The 16,111-nt window shown below is 40.9% G+C and overlaps 1 protein-coding gene across 1 annotated transcript; it reads left to right on the top strand.

Annotated features, from left to right (window-relative positions):
* The first annotated feature begins 3,265 nt into the window (after positions 1–3,265).
* On the top strand, positions 3,266–15,142 carry SPCS3 (signal peptidase complex subunit 3). Its single transcript, XM_082863665.1, has 5 exons — positions 3,266–3,549; positions 4,979–5,054; positions 7,026–7,100; positions 10,217–10,332; positions 11,299–15,142. The coding sequence occupies exons 1-5, from the start codon at positions 3,407–3,409 to the stop codon at positions 11,429–11,431; spliced, it is 543 nt and encodes a 180-aa protein (XP_082719791.1). The 5' UTR covers positions 3,266–3,406; the 3' UTR covers positions 11,432–15,142.
* The last annotated feature ends 969 nt before the right edge of the window (positions 15,143–16,111 follow it).

Raw genomic sequence — 16,111 nt, 5'->3', positions numbered from 1 at the left:
TTAAAAAGGGAGAAAGCACACATATAGGTAATTACAATGAACAATCAATAACCATCAAAAAAGAAGAGTAGCATCTCAAGGTAATTTCTACCCAATTTTTAAAGAACAGATAATCCAAGTGCCACTTAAATATCCTGGTGCATAGAAAAACAAGGAAAACTTACAAATTCATATTCTGAGTATAATATTATGACCAAAAAAAGAAAAACACAGATCAATTTCACTTATGGATATTTATGGCAAAAACTTAAAAGAACAATTAGAAAAGAAAGCCCAAGATCATATTAAAAATTAATTCATCATGGGCTTCCCTGGTGGCGCAGTGGTTGAGAGTCTGCCTGCTGATGCAGGGGACACGGGTTCGTGCCACGGTCCGGGAAGATCCCACATGCCCCAGAGTGGCTGGGCCCGTGAGCCATGGCCGCTGAGCCTGCACGTCCGGAGCCTGTGCTCCACAACAGGAGAGGCCACAACAGTGAGAGGCCCCCGTACCGCAAAAAAAAAAAAAAATTAATTCATCATGACCAAGTGGAGTTTATTCCAGGAATGTGCAATGGTTCAATATTAGGAAATCTGTTCATCTAATCCATCATATTAATAGAGTGTCTTAGTTTGTTCTGGCCGCTATAACAAATTACCATAGACTGGGTGGCTTATAAATAACAGAAGTTCATTTCTCACAGTTCTGGAGGGTCAGAAGTCCAAGATCGTGGTGCCGGTGGATTCAGTGTCTGGTGAGAGCTGGCTTCCTGGTTCATAGACTGGCAGCCTTCTCATTGAGTCCCCACATGAAGGAAGGGGTAAGGGACCTCTCTGGGGTCTCTTTTAGAAGGGCACTCATCCTATTCATAAGGGCTCCACCCTCATGACCTGATCACCTACTGGAAGTCCCATCTCTTAATACCATCACACTGGGAGTTAGGATTTCAACATATGAATTTGGTGGGTGGGGTCACAAACATTCAGTCTATGGCATAGAGTTAGGGAGAAAAATTATGTGATCACATCCAAAGATACAGAAAACACATGTGAAAATAATTCAACACTCATTCATGTTAAAGAACACTTCTCAATAAAAAAGGAATTAATGGATATTTCCTAGATATCAATATGATACACACACACACACACACACACACCACTTACATCACAAAGCCACTATCTTACTTGCTGGAGAAATGAAAGGATGCCAATTATCTCCATTATTGAGGATTTTGTTAGAAATATTAGCTACTGTGATGGACAAGAGAATGCAATTAGAAATTTAAAAACTGGAAAGGAAAAGGTAAAGTGTTCTCTAATGTACATGGTATGATTAAGTATCTAGACAATCCAAAGAAACAATGGGAGAATTACAACAGAATTAGAGAATTCCCCACCCCATCCCTATTCTGCTCCTATCGTGGACTTGCATGTGTTTTTGGAACTCCCAGTCACTCAAGTTCAAGCCATGATGTCATAATAATAATATTAATTTCACTTGTGCTTTCACAATCTCCTTTCCACCATATTTTGCACACACCCCTAGCTAAGCAATTGCTAAATCATAGATTTTTGACTCTGAAATGTCCCTATCGGTCTTTCTTTTTTTTGTCCCTTTGTGGTCAACATCAGGCGCTTACTCTCTACATGTAACTTATAAATGGCTGTCTGTTCGGTGATGCCACTCTTGTTTAACATGGAACTTCTTGTGATATAAGATCCTAACTCCTTGGCCAGGTTTTCTATAAAAGGCCCTTAATATACCTTTCCAGACTCTTTTCCATCTAATGCTTTATACATACATTGTTCAGCTGGACCAGACTGCTGGGTATCTCTTACATAAACCCATACTTGCAGTCCCGTATCTTTTAGAATACTCTCTTTGGACATCAACACCTGTAACAACAAGCATCCCTTCTCTAAGTCATCCTATAATAAGAATACCTAATTGTTTTGTTTATACACTGTGCTAAGTATTCAATAAATCGTTGCTTTACCGAATAACCTCTGGCTGCCTGGAAGATAAAAATTTAGGGTTTTAACTCAACTAAGGATCTCTCCTTAGTTCATAGTTTATCCGTTTTTCATTACTTGGCTTTGCTCCAGTTTAGCAGGGACTTTGCCTTATTAGTCCTGTACTCTCAAAGCCTAGAACTCTACCTGGAACAGTAGGCACTTAGTAATAACTCTAACTGCATGGCTGTATGAAAACTGAGTGATTAATGAATAATGCAAAGAAGCAAGGGCTCAACGATAGACAACGTAAGCCAGCATCAGGATCATATCATCACTTTCTGGTTTGCAGGTATCTCAGGTGTTCGTAAACTCTTCTGGATTACGGACAGAGAATTTAAAAAAAAATAATTTCAGCGGATTACTGGGCCCTCTGAATCCCATTTTTATAAGTACGAAAAAGCCTCGTTGCAAAAGGAACAAAGGTGTTGGCAGACAGTATATTTAAGCTCAGGGATTGGCACTGTATGAACCCTACGGCCCCTAAGGGCCATTATGTATTGAGGGCTTGCTAATGTTAAATCGTAAGTTTATGTATTTTATAGTACATATCTTCTTTATATATGATACATATTAAATATTTTATGTAAATAAAACTTAAATTATACTTCGTGAGACATAGCGATTCCACAGCCACCACCGCCTTTGATCCTAAGGACCTAGTGAGGTTATCCTTTCAGCTCCCCAATACACCTTGTTAAATGGACTATTTAAACTGGGTAGCAGCATCCTTATCGGCTAACACAGCGTTAGCGGCCGCTGGAAGGCAAAGCATTAATAGGAACTGGTCTAAGGTTGGGCGTGGAAAGTAAAGTAAAGGCTCCCACGCCGTCCCAAAAAGCCGAAGTTCTAACTTTGACCAGGTTTGACAAAGGGGAAGACTCGGCGCTTTCTAAAGCTCTGTTTCCAAACGCGACACGTCAGGACACAAACCAAACTACCTGGCCCCGCTGCCGGTTTAAAGTGCAAATCGACGGAACCTAAGCACCCAGAAAGCCGCAGCGCCAGAGCACCTGCCGTAAGGGCGGGGAAAGGATGGTGGGCGAGCCGCGGGTCGAACGACGGGAAGCCAGCGCCCAGGAGGCGGGCCTTCCGCGGCGAAGCCCCGCCCCTCCCTTGCTGGTCGCTGATTGGTGGCGGCGCCAGGCCGCGCGAGGAGGGGCGGGCCCCCGCGCGGCTCCGGCTCTCCGGTTCGGCGCGTCCCGCCCGCTGGTGGGTGTGTCCAGGCGGCGGGAGCGCGCGCGCTCGCTCTCGTCCGGGGACCGGAAAGGAGGCGGGGCCGCGGCAGCGCGCCCCACTCCCCCCACCCCGGAACGCTCGGCGCAGGCGGCGCGGCTCGCAGATAGGTGGACCGCGGCCGGAACGGGGTGCCGGGTGTGCGTGGGGAGCGGGTTTCGGGGCGTCGGCCGCGATGAACACGGTGCTGTCGCGGGCGAACTCGCTGTTCGCCTTCTCGCTGAGCGTGATGGCGGCGCTCACCTTCGGCTGCTTCATCACCACCGCCTTCAAAGACCGGAGCGTCCCGGTGCGGCTGCACGTCTCGAGGATCATGCTGTGAGTACGGCCGGGGTCGGGCGGCGGGCCCGGGCCGGGGCGGGGGGCGCCGAGGCCGGGCTGCCGCGCGAACCCCCTCCCCTCCCCGCCTCCCCGAGCGGCCTTCGCCCCCGGGCGGATCCATTGGGGGCTCTCCCTCGACTCCCACCCTCCGCCGCACCTTCCCGGGCTTGCTCTTAAATGTTCGTTTCGAGCGTTGCTCGGGTCGCTGCCTCCGCTTCCTTCCTGTGCCTCACTTCCCTCGCCCGCGCCCGGCCAATAAGGGAGCACCACACCAGCCCAGCGGCCCGCCCGGCCGCACCCCCGCCGGCGCGGGGCTCGGGGTCCCGTCCCGGGCGCTCCCGGCCCGACTCGCCCACCGACAGCCCCTCCGCGGGGTCCGTCCCCCTCGTCCCGCCGCCGAAGGTACCCGCGGCGCCTGCGAAGTTGGCAGGAGAGGTTTGGATGCCCGGGGAGGAGTCGGCCTCCCAGCGCTCCCAGGCGGCGTGCTTTTAATTTTATTTGTGAAGGGCCAGCCGCTTGAATAAATCTGCGAAAATGCCCGAAGTAGAATTTTGAAATGACATTGTCCTTTCGTTAATGCCCATTTTTTATGCTAATTTTTATTCTCTGGCACTTTCTTCGATTCGTAGCTTTTTTTTCCCCCCTGGTTCTCGTGTCCTTCTTATCTGTGCCATCTTCCAACGAAAGCTCCCTCGTCTTCAACCTTAGTTTTATTTCTAAGTCACAAACGCCAACAAGCCAGTCATCTAATGGCTATTCCCCACTTATTTTTTTCTTTCCTCCCTGTATTGATGTTTGTTAGGTACTCTTTTTTAGATTCCGGTAGACTCAGGCTGGACATCACGAGCGCTGTCTGCTCTGGGAGGGCTTAGAAGAGGGTGGCTCATGGTACACACTGAACAGCTGTTAGCTACTGTGAACCTTGAGCAAGCTTCCTACCTTCCTGGGTCTTCATTTACTTTTGTCTGAAGTGGAAGTAATACGCAACTCTGTTGTGAGGATTGAGATAATTGTCAAAAACACATAGTGGCCCTGACCCGGACGCATACGTAGTACGTAGTACGTGCTCAGTGAATAGTAGTTGTTCATTTAATCTTGGTTTTCCATACCACCTTGCAGTCAAATGTAATTTTCTTCTACCCAGTCTACCAAATCACTTGACATCGAGTATTTCCACATTCTATGAGCACTTTTTTTCTCCCCCTGGGTTTTGTTAGGGGTTCTTTGAAGGTAAATGAAAATAGCTGAAGACCTACTTCTGTATGGATTAGAATGTTTCTATTGTCACACTTACCAGTTTCTCTGATTTTTACTTGTTTCATTGTGGGATACAGCTAGACCCTGTCTTTCCCGTATGTAAGGAATTTTGTGAGTTTTGTATGCTGTTACATTTGAAAGATGGTGAAACTATTATCTTTATTTCTAGAAAAAATGTAGAAGACTTCACTGGACCTAGAGAAAGAAGTGATCTGGGATTCATTACATTTGATATAACTGCTGATATCCTTTTTAGCAAATATTTCATCGCTCTTTCTCTAGTATTACAATGATATACATATTTAGTGATTTGGGGGACAGTAAGTATGTTTATCCATTGAATCAGTCAGACCTTGGAAATTTCTATGCCTATGTTTTCATCAGTATAGTCGTGTTAATACCTCCTCGTTCAACCTTGAGAAAACTTGTATTTATAGATTGATGAGTTATTATTGTGTGAACACACTTTAAATTCTTCACAGAAACATTAAATAGATCTAAAGCTATAAGAGAGTTTGAATCTGTATTTAGGAAAGAAGATAAAATTAGATCATTTAAATTAAAGACGGAAGAATGTAACCACTACTCAGCCTACCTAGATGTAACGTTTCATGTACAATCCCCAAGAATATGTCCATGTTTTGTGATAGCAGAGAGAAACATATGTTGAAAAAGTGAATTGCATCTGCTGTGATTCAGAAGGTCATTGTCAAATGATTATTGGTAAACCATATTAGCATTTTGCCATTATCGTTCTTTTTATAAGTACTTTTATAATAAGAGTCAGAGAAATCGTAACAATTAAAAGAGTTATTTAAAATGGACGTGATTTAAATATTTTTTCTTTATTTTGAACTTCCACCTTTTGACACCTCTGGTCACTGGGCCAGTTTAATCTTCTCTTAGGGTCTTAGATTACTATCTTGGCAGCATTGTTACCTGCCACTTCTGGGATCTCATCTGCCTTTTTAAGACCCCAGGATTAAAGTTGGTTATGGAGATTGAACTGTTTGAACTTGTGTAAAGCAACTATCTGAACAGTGGAAGCAGATTATCTACCTGGGGAGTTTACCTGACATGTCTCTTTACTAGCCTGGAATTATTTTTAACTTGAGTTTTTTAGAAATAAATTACTAGGTTTAGAAGTAGACTAGGAATTAGTTCTGTAGGCACTTTTTTAGGAAATAGAGTACACCATCAGAAAAGTCCTGTGTTAAACTTTTGCTTTTAAGTCTTCATCTCTTTAAAAAAAAAATAAATCTAAGCTAGTGAGAGAGAGTTTGGAGCTAGTGTGAAAGTAGGAACTTTGTGTATGTGGGCAATTATAGTGAAATTTAATTTCATCATTTGTAGTTTAGATTTTCTTAATATGGCTGCTAAAACTTGAAATTGTACCTGTTTTTATAGAGAGATATTTAAGGCTTCTGAATTCCAAAATAGTGATTCTTAGTGGATACACATATCTAAGAGTGGAATGTCATGAACATGTAGCTGTTAGTATATAAACGGATATAATAAAATGACTTAACCATTTACATATGATGCTTAATGAAATCCAAACATTAACTCAGTTCATTTCTCAGTGACACACCAGTCTTGTAATTAATCCTGGTGAGTTTTTTTCACTCGGGTGCAAACTAATGAAACCAGATTGGTATTCAGCTGTGTACTCTTACTAAAGCACTTCATGGGTTGAGACATTTTGATCTCTACTGGCATATGTCCAAAAATAATATGTACAATTTACCGTACTTGGTTTAATTACTTGAGCCTAGTTCACTTTTGCTTAACATTAAGTTATACTGTGGTGATTGGTTATACTCAGAACTCCAGTGGAATCATATGTGCTTGAAATACTAAGTCCTCTTTCTTTTAGGCTTAGTGGGTTGATTTTACAGAAAACGAAATTTTGTATTTCTCGGTTAAGTTTGTATTAATTGAAGTATCTCAGGTAGTAATGCTTAGAGGAGCAGGGCAGGATACTGATAATCTCACTGATATTTTTTGACTTTGGAATGAGCTGGATTTTACAGTATATCATCTTCTATATATTTTTATTAAATTAGAGGCCCAGTATGTTTCTGGGCCACCTCTCCTTTTTTTTTTTTTAATTTTAGTATCAGTATTGCTATGAATAATTAATTTAAGAATAACTAAAATCTGTTTTAAAGTTGTATGCTGCTTTATGATTTATATATCCCTTAATTTATATACATCTAGAAAATATATTTGATTGGAATGTTAAGCAGTTGTTTCTTTATTTATCAGCCGAATATTCAACAAAAAATAATGTAAGTATATGTATAGAAGTATTTTCATAGATATTTAAAACCTCATTCTTTAGAAAAGAATATAAATTTTATGTATTCGAAATATCTGACCTGAGTAATTTAGTAAATATCACAAGCCCATGGAACGGTGACTCTACTAAGAAAACTTTGTCTCCTTTGGTAGCTTCTGTCTGTCTTGTTTTTCTGTCTGCTTCTACAGCCCCCCTGCATTGTGGTTCCCGAGAGTGGGGTGCAAGCAAGGTAATGCCTAGATATATAAGGAAAACAAGTAAGAGCTACTATTTCTTTTCTTATGGATCTAAGAAGAGTTGCCAGATTTTCAGTTTGTTCACCTTTTTACTTGGCGTTAGGATGCAGTGGCAAGTTGCAAGCTCCTCGTGTGCCACGCTGGAAGCCAAAAGTCCATTTATGTATTTCTCAATTTAAAGTAAGAGGGAAAAGATGTGAAATTTTACTGATACTCTGTGGACTGACACTGATACTCTACTCGGTCCTTAAGTCACACGCCTCCTAAAACACGCACCTTCTCTGGAGGAAGAGGGGGAATTCTGTAGGGCAAGCGGTCAGCCTGCTGCATACATGTATCCGTTCACTTTCAGCATTTTGCAAAGTTGTGCAATGTGTACCCAATTGAGTAGATTATATCATTTAGTTTTAAATAAACTAATCCTCACAAATGGAAAAATGGTTAAAAAATTCTTTCAAAGAAATTAGAGATTGAAGAGAATGCTAACGGTCCAGACACGTGTGAGCGACAGGAAAATGGCCGAGCTGACAGCCACGTTAAAGGATTAAAAGAAAAAATCAAAGAGATCTAATAAATAGTTGGCTGAGAACAATTTAGCATTAGTCAAGAAGCCTATTTGAAATGCACATTTACATTCACTATCAATAATAATATATCTAACGATAATAGTAATGTGTATCATGTACGTAATTTATAAATAAAGATGCGTAGTTTGGGTTCAAAATAACTCATTAGCAAAAATCTTTGGAGACTATTTCCAGTCATAAGCTCCAAAAGGATGTTGCTGAACTATGGGTTATGAGGAAATGAGGAGGTCGAATTACTCCTCAGCTAAGTCCTCTTTAAGCTAAGATACTCTCTCCACAGCTACCATTAGAGATAGACGGCAAGATACTTGAATCAGTGAAATTTGTAACTTGTGCTTACAACTCTGTTACCCAGAAATGTAATCAAAAACTGTAAAGATAACTAATTTGTGAATCGTCTCTTAGATTATTTTAAAATCCATCTAAATATTTATATTTTTCCTCTTTTAATACATGATGTGAGCTGTTCTGATAGTCTTTTATTAAGCCATATATCTACAATTAATTTATATTGAGAAATACATTACTTTGTTTTGAGTTGTACAGGACTCATCAGTTTGAGCACTTAAAGTAGTCTTTTTAATCTTAAATTAGAGTTGATTAGAAGTTTTATAATTAAAAGCTATTAAACTGTTAGATTAAAACCTATTATAACATTATTAAAACTATTAGTTTGTGACTGAAATTTATTAGTCCAGTCTGATTTAGAGCTTTTGTTGCAGATAAGAGTAAGGGTTAAAATATTTATATAGCATATTGATAAAACAGAAATCTTCGTAGGTCCTAAAAGTGTAAGGTGAATGATTCTGGTATGTGCATTAACTCTGAAAGGTGAAATCTGTGGAATCAAAATGTGCTTCTATGTTGTTTTTACCTGAGTTACCCTTATGTTTTGTTATCAGCATAGCCTGAGGTAATTCGTAGTTAAGAGATGAGTCTACTTCTGTATTGTATTTGAACTGTATATTCATTTTCAAGGGATGACAAATGAATCAACTTTATTTGTTGATTGGTTTGATTAGTTAACTGGAATCATTAGCACTTCAATTCTCTGTATATTTATTTTGAGCATGTCTTTTACGGAGGATACTTTGTTGGGCAGTAAGAATATTGGGCTGAATAAGTTTTGATCCCTGCCCTTGAGAATCAACAAAGCGTTAAACAGAAAAAGCTGCTCTTTAGATGAGAGTGACAGCCGTAAGCACAAGTATTCTACAGGTTTCAGCAAATGATCCAAATAAATACGTCACCTTCTTGGTGATGGATACACCTGAGCAGATTCATGACCCTGATTTACTCCAGCGTGGCTAGTAAGTTAATACAGTTTGGAATTTGACAGATCACTGCTTTGGTGAATGAATAAATATACATACAAAGTCATTTTACTTTGGCATATCTTTGATTCTGTGTTCTTCAGTCTTGATGTTTCTGTTTACTGTTGGAGGGTTTAAGGTGAAGATTTGAACGCCTTTTTAGAAACTAACTGCTCCACGTTTCTTTTTAGTTAATGAGCAGTTGGCCTCCCAAGCTAATGGATGGTAGCTTCATAAGAACACATTTCTTGGCATTTAGCAGTGGTTACAAATGTGCTTTTTCTCCATTTCGTAACTCTAATTTTCCAAACGAAACTTGCTTATGATATGTCAAAGCAGTGGCTTAAAAGAATTGTCTGACTTCTAGGATTTTGCCAGTAAAACAATAATGTGCCTATGTTTCCTTAAAGGAAAAAAAAAAAACCCTAAAAAGTCTTCATTTCTTTAGTGATGCCTTGATAATTTAAAAACCTTGGAGATATATAAATTCTCATGAGATAATCTAGCAGCAGTGACCTGTATTAGCAGTGTGATCTACAGGGATTTGTTCTCTCTGTTTCCCTGGCACCATGTAGTGTCCACAGGGTTGAAGGGTCTCAGAAATTTTACAGGGAAAAGTGATTTAAAAGAATGCTTCCCTTCTAGGGATTCTAGTGCCTTCTGTTTCTCCTAGGGCCTCACTCTGGAGAGCACATAAGTCTAAAACCTTGCATCAAACTTTGAGGGCTCTAAATAATACAGTTGCCTTGGCAAAAGGGGTGATTTCCTTTAGGGAAGTATCTTTCTTTTGTCCAGAAGTTTCACTCCTGTGTCTATCCACTTGTTACCATTTTGTCTGCTTTAAGATTTTAGCAGTTCCCTCAAAGTTGGATTCATTCATATAAATTAAACTCTTCGCTTAACATACTTCTGAAGTGACAGAGATGCTATATCTGTTGAATTATCTAATTAATTTTTATTTTAATGTAGGCTCTGAACCAGGTTGTTCTGTGGGACAAGATTGTTCTGAGAGGTGATAATCCAAAGCTGCTGCTGAAAGATATGAAAACAAAGTATTTTTTCTTTGACGATGGAAATGGTCTCAAGTGAGCAATTCTTTGTCATTTTTTACGTGTGATGTTACATGAAGGGGAGAGAAAGACGTGATGTGTTTTTATTTTAAAGAAAAACAGCTAAAAAGAAAAGTTGAGAAAGAAAAGTATTTATACAGATGTGAACTGGAAGATGGGGTAGAAATAGTACCGTGCAAACCCAGGTCTAAAAAAGTGCCCAGTTCTCTCGCATTATGGGAACTGTAATGGTGAGACGAGGAGGGCCTGGGGCTTCTGCCCTTAAGGGTACGGGGAGCCTGGGGTGCTGGCCCTGGAGTGGGACTGTCGTCAAAGGGCTCCTTCGGGGGTGTCAGAGGAGCCTGCCTGGGAACCTGAACGAGGAAGCCACGTGTTGGTCTAGGAGTTGATACTGAAGTTTCTAGTTTCGGTTCACTTAATCTCTCTGAACCTCAGCTTCCTTTTATACAAAATGAAGGAATTAGAACGATTGATCTTTTGGGTCAGTTTTAGCTCTTAAGCTCTGCGGGTCAACTTTGGAAAGGATTTTAGGGGAGAGCTATTTTAACCAAACCTGGTTTTGCAGATGAAAAGTTTCCAGCCCTGAGAGAGTTTGATTGATTCAGGTTTGCCCATCTGGATAATGATTGATAGAATTAGGTTTCAAATCATCGTCTCCTGATTTCCTGATTTGAGAGATTTCTCAAATCGCTCTGTTTTCTGTGTTTTACTCATTTAAGCGTTTTGGTTGATGGCTCGAATAACTGTGACTTAAGTGACTTGAGGAGGGTCATTATGGGGGACCTGCAGTGAGAATGCTGCTGTTTCCCAGCATCATCTCGGATCTCAAACGACTTGAGAAGAACTTGTGTGTAGATTAGAATTCCAATTAGGAATAGCTGGTTAAAAATAAAGTATTTGATACCTCAGTGCTTGAATTAAAACGTTTTTATTGAACTACAAATGTTTCTGCTGACATCTGTTTATTATATCTTTTTATAGGGGAAACAGGAATGTCACTTTAACTCTATCTTGGAACGTTGTACCAAATGCTGGAATTCTACCTCTTGTGACAGGATCAGGACATGTATCTGTCCCATTTCCAGATACATATGAAATAACGAAGAGTTATTAAATTATTCTGAATTTGAAACAGCATATTTTTGTACCTAATGAATTGTATCTTGTTTATCTCTTCCCTTGCATCTTTATTTGTTTTGGGTTGTTAACTTTTTTTTTTTTTGGTGTAAGAATGAACATCAAAAGGCATATTTGAAGGGAAAGGTTAATGTACTACTTAATTTTCCAAACAAAAACAAACAAAGGCCATCAGAGTGGAGTATTCTAAGAATAAGACAGCCACATGAGAAGGATTTGTGAAATATTTATATTTGAAGTATTCCCTGTATTTCCATTATTCTTTATGGAATATGAAGTGAGCATGAAGGGTAGTTAAAACTTTCAGGTGCCTGTGGAGTTATAAGAACTCTATTTATGCCTTGCATTTATGCAAGTTCATATTGGATGTGATTTAGAAGCAGACATTCTCTATTACCTCTTTTAGGGTATGTCTGAATACTGGAAAAATTAATACAATTGTTGGTGAGGAGCCTGGTTTACAAAATAGTGAAAAGTGATGAATTTTATTCCGTTTGTCTTAGGAATGCCCACAATGCTTGTTTTTCTGACAGGTGACTAGCAACTTTCTCCACTAAAGACTAAATACCTCTTTATATGCTGTAAATCATTCTAAAATCATTTTAAAGTCTCTTAACCAAATGTGTGTCTTTCAGTGCTTTCTCTAAAAAAGTTCCTTGGTATTATATCTTTGTGTGATTCTTTTTTTTTTTTTTTTTTAACATTGCCATTGAACGTTGAAAATGTTTGCATGGTTTATCTAGTGAGCATGCCTAGTGCCACGGAGTGGTAATTATTTAATTATTTTTCTAGGTCCACATTTGAATAATTATTGGGGGGTAATAATAATCGATATGTGTTGGTGTGCATTTCCATTCACAGGCGCTCATATATTTTACTGTATGTGATCCTCAGTAATCTAATGAGGTAAGTAGTGCAAATGTTAGCTCTTTGCAGATAAAGAAACAGACCCAGAAGTTTGTGGAATTGCTTCAAGGTTATTACATAGCTAGCAAGGAAGGGTGTTAACCCTTGAACTCAGATCTCATTCTTTAAGCATATCCTTTTTTTATACCTCCGATTACAGACTAGTCAAAATTCACTTATATAATTTTTATTATATTTTTTATTACCCTGGATGCCCTTTCTATTACCTAGAAGAGATTTCCTATCCTGTGTGGAAATGACTAATTTTCAAGTTGCCAACAATTTATATAGAGGTTAATATCTCACTCATTCTCTGCAGAAGTTAATTATACTCATGTTAAAAGTATAAGAATCCCAATGTATGTAAAAATTATTTAGAGATTGATTATATGATCATATTTAACATGATTCTTTTCTACAGTGGGCAAATAAGCATCCTCAGGGGAAGCAACTGCAAATCAGTCCCCCTAAGAGCAAGACCACACACGTAGGTGCGTCATCAGCAGTAACCAAAAAGGGCTAATATCTTCTACGAATAGCTTACATTAGTGGCTTAACATTTGTTATACTTATTTCATATGAAATACATCTCCGTTTAATTGCATTGGTTGGAACAGCTCTTACCTGTAAGGGTGTGTGTTCTGTGAAGGTCAGTTGAAGGTCGGAAGTACAGTATCATGAATGCTAGACTGGGTTTGGCTCCCAGCTTTTTCATTAAACTTTTCAGGGTCTCCGTTTCTTTATCTGTAAAATGACAGAGTTGGACTAGTTAGCTTAAATAGCAGTTCTTTTATACCACACACGTCTGTAAAATTTGTTGGATCCGTTTGGCAGAGAGATTGAACAGAAAAGCACCTCAGTAATGTGCCAGCAGCCGGATGATTGAAAGGCAAGTCAACACATAATTCATATTGATCTGACTTTATTTCTGTTAGATTTTACACCTAGAAGATTTAACTTCTTACATAGTTTGTACAAACTTAAAATCTGTCGGCATCAAAGCTTAAAAGTTGGGTGTGTTCTCCTTGAGGCGGGTACACGTAAGAAGCCTGCAGCCTTAGCCAGACCCGGGGCTGGTTGAGGTGTTCATGGGCCTCTGCATGCGTGGATCTGTGTTTGCTGGAGATGAATGTGGAAATTTACTCCAGTTCCTGTTCAGTCCAGGCCCACCCACTTTTTGGGGTTCAGTGAGAAAGGGGAGTAGAAAGGCCCCCTAGCACAATGGATGTGTTTGCTTTTACTCACTAGCTAAGGGAGGCTGCTCAGGACAGGAATGCGCCAACACGGGAGTAAGAAACCTCCCTCTCAGGGACTCGCTTCTGGGTATGCACAGATTTGTAAGTTCACTGTAATTCTGCACGAAGAAGATGGACCTGTATTCAGTTGATAACCATATCATCAACCTCAGCGTCAGTGTTTTCAAGAAGTCTTAGAAAGTCTCCATAAAGACCCAAGGCTTCACACTTTTTTTGTTTTTGTTTTTGTTTTTGCGGTACGCGGGCCTCTCACTGCTGTGGCCTCTCCCGTTGCGGAGCACAGGCTCCGGACGCGCAGGCTCAGCGGCCATGGCTCACGGGCCCAGCCGCTCCGCGGCACGTGGGATCTTCCCGGACCGGGGCACGAACCCGTGTCCCCTGCATCGGCAGGTGGACTCTCAACCACTGCGCCACCAGGGAAGCCCCCGGCTTTACACTTTTAATTAGAAACATCGGAGCCCAGGGATGATCCTAGGAAGAGAATAATTGCAAGACACTCATCTAAAGTAATTATGTTTAGAAATGAGTTAATTTTAAGATGTTGTGCTTACATGCTCCTTTTCTCTAGCAGTTTAACCTAGACAAGCAGCTGTATCAGTGATTCTATTCCCCCAGTTGATTACATTTGGTTCCTTTATGCTTAAAGGAAGATAACAGAAAACTTCAGAAATTCCTTATGGTGTAATAGGAAAAGGGGGTTATTTTGAGCTTCTGATTTTGGAAGTATTTTACAGCTCTTTGGTGGGTCTGGCAACTAAGAGATAGGCTTGAAGGCCGCAAGGAACGTTTGTTCACTGTTCTATCTAAAGCTTAATGAGCTAAAGCTTTGGGTCTTTGGGGGTATAGGTTAACGGAGGTGTTATTTTATAATGCTTTGACTTGACCTGAAATGAGTTTATGGGGGGGGAAAACCATAAGCTGTGAATTTTGGTAGTAAACATGTGTCCATTTCAGATGCTTCCCTTGCTTTTAGCAGGCAGTCTGTGTACCTTTTATGTGACTGCCAGTGGTTTAAAGAGATCTGTTTCAAAAAGTGGTTGCATGTTTTGATGCAATTTGGGAAACTACTTTACAAATACAGATTCATAAGAAAATCCATGAAAATACTGAAGATAATGTTTGAGGATTTTCTTAATTGCAATAAATATTCAGCACTTTTCTAATGAAAGTGAATTTTGTTTATGAGTAAAAGTATGCATTTTACAAGGCTTTCCGATTGATGCTTTCTTTTATGTGAAGCTGCTGCACGAAGAGAAAATGGCTGAAACCAAGTCTAGTAACCTTGAGGTGGTTTTCTTTCCCCCCCCACCCCCTCTTTTTTTTTTTGGTGGGGTGGGTCAGGGGAGGTCAATCACACCTAAAAGATCTTCTCCAGAGACTGCACTCCTATACTAGACTGTAAGCTCTCCGAGGGCAGTCTTGTGGGTTTATCTTTGTATCTTGCCCAGCGCCTAGCAGAGTGCTTTGCACATAACAGGCGCCCAATAAATGCTGATGGTGAACGAAGTCATTGTCTCTGTAATGTGGCCAGACCGTGGGGACTGCCTTGCAGTGAATGCTCTCTGTAAGGGCCGCCTTTGTCATTCTTGAGCTCCTGGTGACGTTAGATCTGATTCTTCTTCCTTCTTTTCACGCCTTGGGACAACCTGGGCCGGGCTAGTGCCGCTCTGGTTGCCAAGACCTGGGTTCTCCCAGTGCCAGGCTTCTGGTGAGAGCCAAGGGGTAGTGACTGGTTGAGAAGATGGATTAAGTAACACTAGAAAGTCACCACACAGACCTGAGTTTAAAAACTCTCAAGATGCCTGTGCAGCTCATGAAGAACCGGTCAGAATAGACAGCTGGCTCCATTTGAAAGTGTGGCGGGCCCGGCGGCCCGGCCTCCCAGCCTCCCAGCCTCCCGGGCGTGTCGGCGGCTTTGGGTCGCTGCCCTTGCACTCCTGACCCCTGGGACGACCCTGTGAGCCCACTGAGTTGTGGAACCCTGCTTTTTCTTTCTGTTTCTCAAAAGAATGTTTCCCAGTGAACTCAGACAACGGAAACGATAGAAATACTCCCTCAAAAGAACAGCAAGTTGAAATTAGAGGGCAACTTAGTTATATTTAACCTCTGTGTATTTTATCTGGGACGACCCAAGAGGTGAGCTGGGTTTTGGTTTTGTTCTCTCTGAACCTGGGCAATGCTGTGTCAGAACTTCAGTCCTTGGACATTTTCTCTCGGCTTGATTTGTTAAAGCGAGGATTCTGGCTCCTGTAGCCTGTTGCCTGATGAGTGCGTTATCCCTGTAGAAGGAAAGTGGCCCTGACAGTAGGTGAGCCTCAGTCTAGCTGACCTCAAGTAGCTTTCAGCCAGGCCTTTCCTTCCCACTGGAGAGGGGCAGAGAGGTATTTCCTTGTTGGAATATGTGTGGTTGATGCATATCCCACTGGTACATCTGGTGAGTGTGCTTGGGATTAGGGATCTGGGTGTTGAAAGGTAGTTAGTGGTAAAACCCATAT

The sequence above is a fragment of the Leucopleurus acutus genome, assembly GCF_964270905.1.
Source record: "Leucopleurus acutus genome assembly, chromosome: 21".
NCBI classification, from domain to species: Eukaryota; Metazoa; Chordata; class Mammalia; order Artiodactyla; family Delphinidae; genus Leucopleurus; species Leucopleurus acutus.
Note: the sequence above shows the minus strand (reverse complement) of the source record. Positions and strands in the feature narration are given on the sequence as shown.

Bases quoted from the DNA above. Each gene is read 5' to 3' on its own strand.
- SPCS3 (XM_082863665.1), top strand. From the start codon at position 3,407: ATGAACACGGTGCTGTCGCGGGCGAACTCGCTGTTCGCCTTCTCGCTG. The intron at 3,550-4,978 runs GTGAGTACGGCC...CTTTATTTCTAG, and splicing joins CACGTCTCGAGGATCATGCT to AAAAAATGTAGAAGACTTCA. The intron at 10,333-11,298 runs GTGAGCAATTCT...ATCTTTTTATAG, and splicing joins GACGATGGAAATGGTCTCAA to GGGAAACAGGAATGTCACTT.